General features: G+C 44.3%; 1 protein-coding gene across 1 annotated transcript; it reads right to left on the bottom strand.

Annotated features, from left to right (window-relative positions):
• Window positions 1-1,300: 1,300 nt before the first annotated feature.
• Window positions 1,301-2,323, bottom strand: LOC309549576 (proteinase-activated receptor 1-like; the record flags this gene model as incomplete). Its single annotated transcript, XM_082249948.1, has 1 exon — window positions 1,301-2,323. The coding sequence occupies one exon, from the start codon at window positions 2,321-2,323 to the stop codon at window positions 1,301-1,303; it is 1,023 nt and encodes a 340-aa protein (XP_082106074.1).
• Window positions 2,324-11,792: the final 9,469 nt, after the last annotated feature.

Below are 11,792 nucleotides of genomic sequence, written 5' to 3'. Positions count from 1 at the left end.
TTAAGCTTCTTTGAAGGAAAAGGTTTTTACTCTTGCAAGACCTGCTACGCCTGCAAGCATACTACGGATTGGTGCCTGTGACATACGTCTACACAGCGGAGGACCCACATTTTGCCGGATATTTGAGGAGATTTGTTACCGCTCGCCACAGGGATCCCACCATCCATCCATCCTGAGAGAGTGTTTACAGAGCCTTGTTTGGATCACACATATGTGCTCTTGAGGTAAGCGACCATTACACACCACACACCTATTGATATTGGAGCGATATAAAGTTATTTTGCTTTTACTCTAGTAACTACCGATTTTGATACCATATTGAAGATTTTTCCACGCATATAGGATTTATGTTCCAGCACAAGTTATTATTTTGGACATTTTTGATCATATAGATTTTTTATCTGCACATGTATTGATTGGGATGATATATTTTATTATAAGCACCATTGGTTCATATTATTTTGGATCTGAGCTACTTGCAGCTATTTATTCTACTTTCTACATTGGATTTATATACAGCACCATTGTTATTGAATAATTTTTCAGTGTATTTTTTATTGTGTTTGAATAAGCACTGATTTTGGTTTCTCAGCTACTCACCTCACATCTGATTCATTTTGAATTAGCGCCGATCTTGTTCACCATACACATTGTTTAGTCACGGTGGGGACACTGATTCAGATTGGCAGCTTTTTCATGTTCACCATTTATTGATTGTTTGCTTGTTAATTATTGATTGTTTGCTTGTTCATATCAAACCCCTCGGGTAGTGCACTGGTCCTCGTTTTTTTCAGAGGATTTGGGTGATATCTCTGGATGAGGTTTGCAATGTAGCTGGGGGTAGAGTTGTCGATGGCTTTTTATGTTATAGTTAGTGTTTTGCATTTCATACACTGGACTGCTGGAGGCCAATGGAGGAATTGGCCAAGTTGTGCAGCAGCTCTAGATCAGTTAGTAACTAGCAGTATTCATAATAGACTAAAGGGGGGGTAGTCTGTGTAGAGGAAGGCCAAGAAGAAGAGAGCTGCCCTAGTCAAGGCAAGAGATGAATAAGCTGTTTTGTGGTGTCATAAGGTAAAAAGGGGCAAATTCTGGAAATGTTATGGAGGTTAAGGGGGCAAGATTTAGCCAGTGACTGGATATGAGAACTGAAGGAGAGGTCAGAGTCTAGGATTACACCTAGCACCTGCACATGCCTGGAGGAACCAATGGCTGTCCTATTAATCTCAATGCTAACTTCAGGAGGGGGAGGAACGAGATAGGGGAAATATTATCATCTCAGTTTAGAAGCCTGGAAATTTCAGGTGGTTTCTTGTGTCTCGCATGTGGAGTTTACTAGTGGTTTCTTTTCTCTATTACATCTCAGCAGGTTATAGATTTGTGCCTTCAAATCTGAGGATGCAAACCAATAGATCAGAGGATCCATACAACAACTGAGACTGCACACACTGACACTGATGACGTAGATCATGTACAGGAAATTACTGACTTTGCTCTTCAGGAAAAACATGAACCAAATAATAGTGGCTGGGCCAAAGCAGAAGACAAACACAAACAGCACTACTTCACTCAGGAAGATGGCTCGGGATCTCTTCTGGGAGCTCTGCATGCCCGGTGCGCTGAGAGTGCGGATGATTCTAATGTAACAGAAGGCTGTACAAATTAAAGGTAAGAAATATAAAAGTACCATGTAAATGATCAAATAGAGGTATATTTGAAGCTTTTCAGCCAATTCGGCATTCTGAACATCAGCACAAGTTGTGATATTTAGACTGGGAATTTCTCGGGTTTGTTGTGCTGTGATAATCGGCACGGTGCTGGCTATCAATATCACCCAGATGCAGCAACACACCAGCCAGGCTCGTCTCACTGTGCGCCAGGGAAGGGACTGGATCGGGTAGACCAGAGCCAGGAACCGGTCCATACTAATACTCATCATCAGCAGGATGGATCCACGCATGCTAATGAAATATGTGGCAGTGACAAATCGGCACATCTCTTCCCCCATCTGCCAGTTATTTTTTGAGAATCGGTACGAAATTTGGAATGGTAGAATACAAAGAAAGAGCATATCAGCAGCGGCTAGGTTCAGCAGGTACACCACTGCTGTTTTTTTCACCTTCACCTTCACCAAGAACACAATGATCAGCAATATATTGAGAGGAAGAGCCACGAAGAGAACCACAGTATAGGCGGAGGGCGTAAGCCTTGTCACCGTCCAGCTGTTCATATACTTTTTAAATTCCATTAAAAACTGGATTGTTTCGTTTAAGTCCACTGTAGTTTCAATACCTGAAAACATAAAAATATGAGGTGAAGTCATTGTACGAGAAACATTCTGCAGCATTTTTTACATTACATCAAACAGGGGGACAGCTGGTGATCTCTTGTGTGTCCCCTTAATGTAAGGTGCCCTCAAATCTGCTGATGATTCCAATATAAGAGGTAAAACACAGGAGATTATGCTTTGGCTCTAGGAGGTTGGACACTAGGCAAACCACAAGGCACATCAGATCTCTGGGTATATAAGTTGAGTCTAGGAGGCTGGACCCTAGGCTAACCAAAAGGCACATCAGATCTCTGGGTATATCATTTGAGTCTAGGAGGTTGGACACTACACAAACCAAAAGGCACAGTAGATCTCTGGCAGGGGGATCCCAGTAACCTGCGGCCCTTAATGGGGTGCGCTACATTAGGATATTTGCATTGTCATGTATTTGTAAGGTTGATAGTTATCAGCACAATATTATTTTCACCTAAGTCTATAGATGTCTGTAATGGTTGAGCCGGGAGAGGCTCTTCATGAGTGTTGCGTAGCTCCTACACAGTGTGTGTGAAAATATTGTACTGACTGAGTTATTCTGCTTTCTGCTTTTGCTGCATTTCATTTTGTGACGTGCCAGAAGGTCCCAGGACACCCCCTTGCTCTGGTGAGGTTAAAGCTGTTGACTCAGGTGTCTTGGAAAGAAAGTGGCTTCCCAGTGGCATTGCCAATTTAATTGATGCTATCTTTGCTTTAAAGGATAGGAAACTCCAAAGGTACGGGGAGGGACCCAAAGGCTAAAACTGCTAAATAAAAAAACTGTAAAAAAAATAATAGGAGATGTCACAAATGTCCTTGGAAACCAAGTCCAGATCCCAGCAATGGTCCCGGCAATGAAACTCCCAAAGCATTTGTTTTTCGCATGTCTGATGATTACTGGGTAGATCCGTGGGTGGACATTTTAGCTGAATGGATGAAAAGTATGGACAGTTCCAACCTATTTCCACAGGAAGGGTCAGTTTACCCCTTCCACCTCGCTATGGTCAAGGGATTATACTTGGGAGATAGAGAGGTGTTCCCTTTCGTTTGGACCAGACCCAGGTTGGGATATGTCATATATGAAGAGATTTCGCTTCACTTCCTTTCCTATAGCCAAACAGGAAGTGAGAGGAAAATCCCTGCAAATGAAAGGATTTAGTTTGGGGACCCCCAGGTCACCAGAACTAGTGTCCCCATTGGAAGATTTCCCTTCTATTACTTTTCTGGGGACAACCCAAAATTTGGGGATCTTCATTTTACATGCACTTTTTATGATAATGATAAACAGGACAAAAAAAGAGGATGAATCTCCTTAACAGGGGCACAGGCAGCGATAAAATTCTGACAGGTGCTCTAATCCCTCTCCACTCTAGCTAAAACTTAAAGCATAATTAAAGGCAAAAGTTTTTTTTTTTGAAGTGGGCACCTTTTCTAAACCTACTGAGACAAAGGGTTCCACCCCATCTGCTCCATCTCTATATGCTTCAGCTTATTGCAGTATCCCTGCTGTTAAAACTGTGACTTCAAAGGATTTGGAGGATTTGGTTGCTGCTACTCCCTTAGCGACCCAATCCCTCCATCTGCCTGCCCCTGCAGATCAGAATCAGCCCCTTGTTCAGGCTCAGGCAGCCCCCTAGGCTGAGGCGGGTCCTGAGACTCAGGCAGCCCTTCAAATAGCCCCCCAGATGGCCCCTGTTAAGCAGTCAATCAGAGGAGCCGTGCCCAAAGCTAAGAAGGATCCCAAGGTAGAGGAGAAAGTTAAATCAGACTCCAAAGAATCAGATGAAGAAGAAGAGGAATTATTGGATGATGATGGTTTCTGTACTCAAGCTAAGTATTGGCTATTGGAGTGAAGCTATGTATCTGGGAGTTCGGTATTACACTATGTTAGGTATTGGATATTGGAGTGAAGCTGTGTATCTGGGAGTTCAGTATTACACTATGTTAGGTATTGGCTATTGGAGTGAAGCTGTGTATCTGGGAGTTCGGTATTACACTATGTTAGGTATTGGATATTGGAGTGAAGCTGTGTATCTGGGAGTTCGGTATTACACTATGTTAGGTATTGGATATTGGAGTGAAGCTGTGTATCTGGGAGTTCAGTATTACACTATGTTAGGTATTGGCTATTGGAGTGAAGCTGTGTATCTGGGAGTTCAGTATTACACTATGTTAGGTATTGGCTATTGGAGTGAAGCTGTGTATATAGGAGTTCAGTATTACACTATGTTAGGTATTGGCTATTGGAGTGAAGCTGTGTATATGGGAGTTCAGTATTACACTATGTTAGGTATTGGATATTGGAGTGAAGCTGTGTATCTGGGAGTTCAGTATTACACTATGTTAGGTATTGGCTATTGGAGTGAAGCTGTGTATCTGGGAGTTCAGTATTACACTATGTTAGGTATTGGATATTGGAGTGAAGCTGTGTATATAGGAGTTCAGTATTACACTATGTTAGGTATTGGATATTGGAGTGAAGCTGTGTATATAGGAGTTCAGTATTACACTATGTTAGGTATTGGATATTGGAGTGAAGCTATGTATCTGGGAGTTCGGTATTACACTATGTTAGGTATTGGATATTGGAGTGAAGCTGTGTATCTGGGGGTTCAGTATTCAGCATGAGCTGCATATTGGCTGCTGGCATGAATCTTCTTACTTAGGTTTCCATTGAGGTGACAAGAAGGCTGCTTAGAAAAGCGGGTCGCGACCTCTTTGGGGGTCAAATGACCCTTTCACATATTTCCAATGGTCTTAGGCAGGGAACGCACCACGGCACCAGCAGCTGAAAAAAAAAGGCCGAGGCCGGCTCGACAGGTACACTGCGCATGCGCTGCCGCCGCTTAGGAAAGCCCATACACACTCGGCTATTCTCAGGTAGACAGCACATGCACAGTGATGTGTTGGTGCCGGGCGGCGCCATTTTTAAATGCAAAACGCCTCACCCAACGGTAAGTGAGATCCCCTTCACAGCCCCTGCATCTCCTCAGCCAGGAGCACTGCCTCTCCTGTACCATGCCCACAGCTCTGCATGTACCATGCCCACAGCCCTGCATCTCCTACACCATGCCCGCGGCCCCTGCATCTCCTGCACCATGCCCGCACCCCCTGCATCATGCCCGCAGCCTCTGCATCTCCTGCACCATGCCCGCAGCCCCCGCATCTCCTGTACCATGCCCACAGTCACTGCACCATGCCGGCAGCCCCTGCACCATGCCCGCAGCCCCTGCATCTCCTGCACCATGCCCGCAGCCTCTGCATCTTCTGCACCATTCCCGCAGCCCCCGCATCTCCTGTACCATGCCCACAGTCCCTGCAGCCCCTGCATCTCCTGCACCATGCCCGCAGCCTCTGCATCTCCTGCACCATGCCCGCAGCCCCCGCATCTCCTGTACCATGCCCACTTTCCCTTCAGCCCCTGCACCATGCCGGCAGCCCCTGCACCATGCCCGCTGCCCCTGCACCATGCTCAAATCCCCTGCATCTCCTGCACCATGCCTGCAGCCTCTGCATCTTCTGCACCATGCCCGCAGCCCCCGCATCTCCTGTACCATGCCTGCAGCTCCTGCATCAATTTGTAACAATAAAAATACATTCTGCATTTCAGATATTTACATTACGATTCGTAACAGTAGCAAAATTTCAGTTATGAAGTAGCAACGAAAATAATTTTATGGTTGGGGGTCACCACAACATGAGGAACTGTATTAAAGGGTCGCGGCATTAGGAAGGTTGAGAACCACTGAATTAGAACAAAATGTCTTTCTTAGTGAGAATATTAATCTAAGTCTAATTCTTTATCTTACATGTAAATTGGCCATAAATAAATCTGATGACTACTGGAACATTTGATTTACAATTGAGGAACCTGTTGCAAAAGAGTTCCTGGTAAAGCCTAGATGACTGTCTGGCAAGGCGAACCACAAGACATCGGTGGTGACCCCCTTGATCATAAGACTATTAACTGTAAGCTTGCTGTAGATTTTACTAACCTTTGATTGGTCAAACTATATATTGATACAACCTATCTCATATACGTCAATTTGTGTATTTAATCTGAAGCGCAGAAATAAAAAAAGCAGATCACTCTGATTCAAACTTTTTGATTCTGGCTGGTCTCTCTATGGAGCTACATATTATTTTGAATTTGGTATCACTGACTAACAGGTTTCCAGGTATCTGTACCTGAAAGTAAAAGATTCCACTACACCATTATGACATTTAAGCTGGCCATTGTCAGAATCTTTTAGTGCTTCTGCTCCATCATAGATGCTGGTTCCAGTATCCTGGTTTTGGATATGATGCATTCTCCCTGTCTGTCTGTCCACCTGCAAGATGATTGATGTAGCCATTCTCTGGGTGGAGACAAAACCTAATTTAAGCCAGCCAAGCCTGCAGTCTCTTGCTTATGATAGCGCATATAACATGTGCTCCAAGCTCCCTGTTTGTCTTCTCTGCTGTTTGGATTCCCCTGTTTATGACCTCAGTTCAGATATTGACTATTCTCTGAACTCTGCCTGCCTTTTTCATTACAGATTGGACCCTGACTACTCTGAACCTTGCTTGCTTTGTACCTGGACAGTCAGTGAACCACTCTGTCTGTCTGCCAACCACAAGTACCTGTTTGCTGTGCTCAGTTCGCCCCTGCCCCAGTGTGGTAGCCAGACACTATAGCATTGTGTATAAATCCTGGGGGCAACCCAGTACCAGTAGGCCTGCTTGCCTTATGGGAAGAGGGGCTACTATAGGTGAAGAATAGTGATGACTGAGCCCTGCTGTTAAAAATGCCATACAAATTTGAAATTGCATGTACTTGTCATACAGGTGCAGGAAAATTGGGCCTTGGGTGTTGGTGGTGCCTGAACACCATAACCCCTCAAAGTTACTCTTTCTGGGCGCAGGCCACAGGGACAGGCCCTGCTGTTAAAAAATACATATGAAATTTAAATTGTATGCACCTATCATACAAGTGCAGAAAAATTATGCCTTAAGTGCTGGTGGTGACCTAAACCAAAAATATTGTAGGAAGCTAGCAGAATCAAGTTTGAGGAATAGGATAGGCAGCATATGCAGTCTTCAAAGGATGGCAGACCCCTAGCAAATTCAATCAGTTACATCAGCATCAGGGGTTTGATAGCTGCTGTTGATCCAGGACTGGTTCATTTTGATAAAAGTCAGCTGGTCAATGGAGTCTGTAGATAGATGCACACTTTTTTCTGTCACAAAACCTCAAGCAGCACTGAATGTCCATTCGGAAAGCACGCTGGAAGCAGGACAGGCCAGTAGTTTGATTGCATATTGAGCAAGTTCTGGCCACTGGTAACCCAGTGGATGCTCAGTTGGAAAGATCTCTAAGTCTGCTCTTGCCCCTAGATAATCCTGCGCCATATGGAGACGCTGGCGATGGTCAGTATAGACCATATATTGATATCTACATATATATATATATATATATATATATATATATATATATATAGGGAAATTGAGTATCTATTGGCCAGTTCAGTATAGACCATACTTAGATACTCAATTGCCCTATATATATATAGATATCAAAGTATGGTCTATACTGAACTGACCGATAGATACTCCATTGCCCTATATATATATATATATATATATATATATATATATATATATATATATAGATAGATAGATAGATAGATAGATAGATAGATAGATAGATAGATAGATAGATATCAATCGGTCAGTTCAGAATAGACCATATATTGATATCTATATATATATATATATATATATATATATATATATATATATATATATATATATAGGACAATTGAGTATCGATCGGTCAGTTCAGTATAGACCATACTTTGATATCTATATGTATATAGGGCAATTGAGTATCTAAGTATGGTCTATACTGAACTTACCAATAGACACTAAATTGCCCTATATATACATATTTATATATATATATATATATACAGTATATATATATATGTAGATATCAATGTATGGTCTATACTGAACTGATCAATCGATACTCAATTGTCCTATATACTATATATATATATATAGATATCAACATATGGTCTATACTGAACTCACCGATTGATATATATATATATATATATATATATATAGGGCAATTAAGTATCTATCGGTCAATTCAGTATAGACCATACTTTGATATCTATATATAGGGCAATTGAGTGTCTAAGTATGGTCTATACTGAACTGACCGATTGATACTCGATTGCCCTATATACAGTATGTTCAGTGGAGAAAACTGCTTTTGCAGCTTTCTCTAGGTTTTGGTATACCTGGACGGGGCTCTGTAGTTTGGAGATTTCAGTGTCTTGGGAGGGACGGAATCTCCAACTCTGTGTCCATGTTTTGTTGATTACAAGCATGGTGTGTGCTGGGTGCACACAGCCCTTATAATGAAGGTTTAGGAAAACCTCAGGGCTCCCAGTTGGAGACTGTTTTTCAGCCAACAGACAGGAGGTCTGTTCGTGGGGAGTCGGAGGACTCCGATATTCTCTGGGAGTCAGTGGCTGCAGGTGGCAGCGAGAGCACATGTGTGTGTTTGTCTGAAGAGACAGGAGATGGCCTGAGGACCAAGGCCATAGCGAAGCTGTCAGCTTCAGAGAGTTCATGGTCTGGGGACCAGTGAAAAGAGCAGGGGTACTGCTATTGGAAAACTGCACGAGAGTGTGAGAGTCAGGTGGGCTGGTATTTTCATTTTTTTTTTATTTACTGGCAAAGAACCCCTGCGTGGGAAACTATGTTATGGACTTTCCTTATTGTTTTAATAAAAATGGGCTGCCATGCCCTTAAAATGTATACCTGACTGCAGTGAATCACTGGAGAAATGCATCTATCGCTGAGCTAATGGTCCCACCATGTTACAATTGGTGCTCGAATGCGGGCAGCTGATGGTGGAATCCAGGTCTGCGCTCCAATGGTGAGTTCATGTCAGGAACTGTTGGCTGTGTGTGGAAGTGCAGCCAGGCAATAAGCATTGCATGCAGATAGTGTATCTGTGAAAGGAGAATTTTTTTTTCTGCTGTGAACTGTGTTTCAAGTTGCTGTGTGCCTGACTGCAAGGATGGGTCGGTCAGAGCAGAAAAAGGAGGCAAGATTTGCTGAGATGAGAGAGAGCTCTGTGGCTGGAGGGTTTGTTACCGACAGAACAAGCCCCAGACTGGTGCAAGATGCATATGGCCACACTGGAGCAAAGCAAAAAGGAAAGCAAGCCATCACTCAGTGCACAGGTGAGAGACATTGTTCCTGGCAACCTGAATCCAAAGGTGCCACAGCATGAGGCAAAAAGGCCTCTACGCTGCATGCATTGCAGTGAATGGGGACATGCTACTGCCCAGTGCCCCTTATCACAGGATTGGTTGTGTAATAACCAAGTTAGATGGGAGGTTGAGGATTCCTGGAATTCACCTGCCAAAGCATGTTCCCAGAGGCGTCCCAGAGAGAGGGATCAAGTGATCTGTGTGTCTGACTTCATACAGCCTATGTTAATTGATGATCATGTTGAGGATTTTTTAGATGAATTTGAGAACATGGCTTCATTTAAAGCGTGGCCCAAAAGCCGCTGGGCTGAATTGGTGCAACCATTTCTCTACAGAGAAGCAATCTGGTCTACAGAGCGCTGGAAAAATTCTGCAGGGAGAATGCTGTATCCCATGGGAGTGGAAAAAAGTCAGCATGTTCTTGAGGAGTACAAAGTTGCAGTTACCCCTAGCAACCGGGAGCCCATCTTTCTTGCAGAAGGTGCCGGAGTGTCAAGAAGGGCTGCAGTGGTGCCCTGTGACCACATAGGGGAATCAGCCTGTGCCACAGCTGACAGACAGCGCACTCAAGTGAAAGCAACGTCCGCTACAGGATATGGTAAGACTGTTGGAGTTTGTGGGACTGGTCCCACTGAAGTGGGAGTGTGTCCAGCGGGGAGATCCGCACTATATGTGAAAATGGACTTGCTGCAGTGTCATACCCAGAGCAGTGGGGAAACACAGGTTGACGCTCAACCTGCAGCAAGGTTAAGGACTCAAAAAGACTTGAGGACTCTGTATGTGCCTGGTATAGTCCAGCAGAGTGCTGGGAGAGATGTACTAGGGGTGACCAAAACCGTCTTTGTGCCAGGTTCCCTAGTGATAGGTGCTGCAGAGATGCCCAGGGAAACCTCCCATGAACCCGCAGTGGTGAGGCACGTGGTTTCCCAGGACAACTGTGGAGCCGCCCTAGTGGGCAAAAGCATCTCTTTGGAGAGGAAGGGTGATGTGCTGAGTGGCACACAGGTTACTGTCGGTAATGACCAAAAAGAGCCTGCTAAAGATTATAACACTGTTGATATGTCTTTGAATGCTGATAAAGGTATTACCATTGATAAATGTACTTATATTGGGGATGTGTTCCCTAGCCATGGTGGGAGTAGGATGTCTCCCATAACAACCATAGACAGAGCCACAGGGTTGAACATGGAAATCTCAGGCAGTCTTCCTGTGTTGGAGCCAGAGGTTGTCCAGAACAGCACTGATATTGCTCTGGAGAAACAGACTCGGTCTGCACCATGCTGTAAAAGTGTGTGGGAGCAGTCCACTCACCCTATGTGTAACCCAGTTGGTAAGGGGTTAAGTCAGTTGGCCAAAGTTGAAAGTCCACAGCAGAGTGCGTTAGCGCTCCCAGAGAAAGCGGGACAAAATGGTGTATTGCAGTCAGCCTTGATTAATGATGCATTATCGCAGAGTAACAGCATGTTGGAAAAATGTGATGTGTAAAAAACTGACAAAGATACTGTTTGTGCTGCAGAATCCCAGGTGCCTCCTAGAGCAGGTGATGCTGTGCTGCAGAGCACCCATGATGGAAGCACAATGTATTGGGACAGTTGGGCCAAACAATTGATAGCCATGCTAGACAAGGCTATGTTATGCAACAAGTGTGTGGAAACAACAACTGCTATGCCAGAAGGAGGGATCGCAGAGCGGCCGGTGGCTGAGGGAGCATTGGTGCCTGCGACGGTTGTTCCCTTCCAGTCAGAAGGACCGATTAAGGGCGCATGCGTGGCAGATGTGGTATCCACAGCCCAACCTCTTAATATCAAGTGTCAAGGTGACCATGTGATTGGTGTTGACTTGCAGAGGCTCATTGTTGTTGAGTTGGAGGGGATGAGTGTGAGACATACATCTGACAGTGTTCCAGGGGAGCATCAGGCTGTAATGATGACTACCTCCTGTGAGATGGAGGCCCCTTTAAATGTCTCGGCCCCTCAAGCTGCAGTGAATAAGCCTCTTCATGTCTCTGATCAGGGAAATATTCCAAAAAGGGTCTTGCTTATTGATGTAGAATGCATTAAAATTACAAATATGCTAGTGGAACTGCTTGAACTGGTGAAAGCACATTCCTTGTATACCTGGGTGCCTCAGTTCCAGTCTGATGTGTTGGTATTGCGGAATACCAGTGGGTGGAGCCAGGTAGTGCAAGCTGTGCTGGGTAACCTTAGTCACCAGTG

This window comes from Pelophylax lessonae, assembly GCF_965119305.1.
Source record: "Pelophylax lessonae genome assembly, chromosome: 1".
Classification (NCBI taxonomy): domain Eukaryota; kingdom Metazoa; phylum Chordata; class Amphibia; order Anura; family Ranidae; genus Pelophylax; species Pelophylax lessonae.
This window is presented reverse-complemented; position numbering and strand designations above follow the sequence as displayed.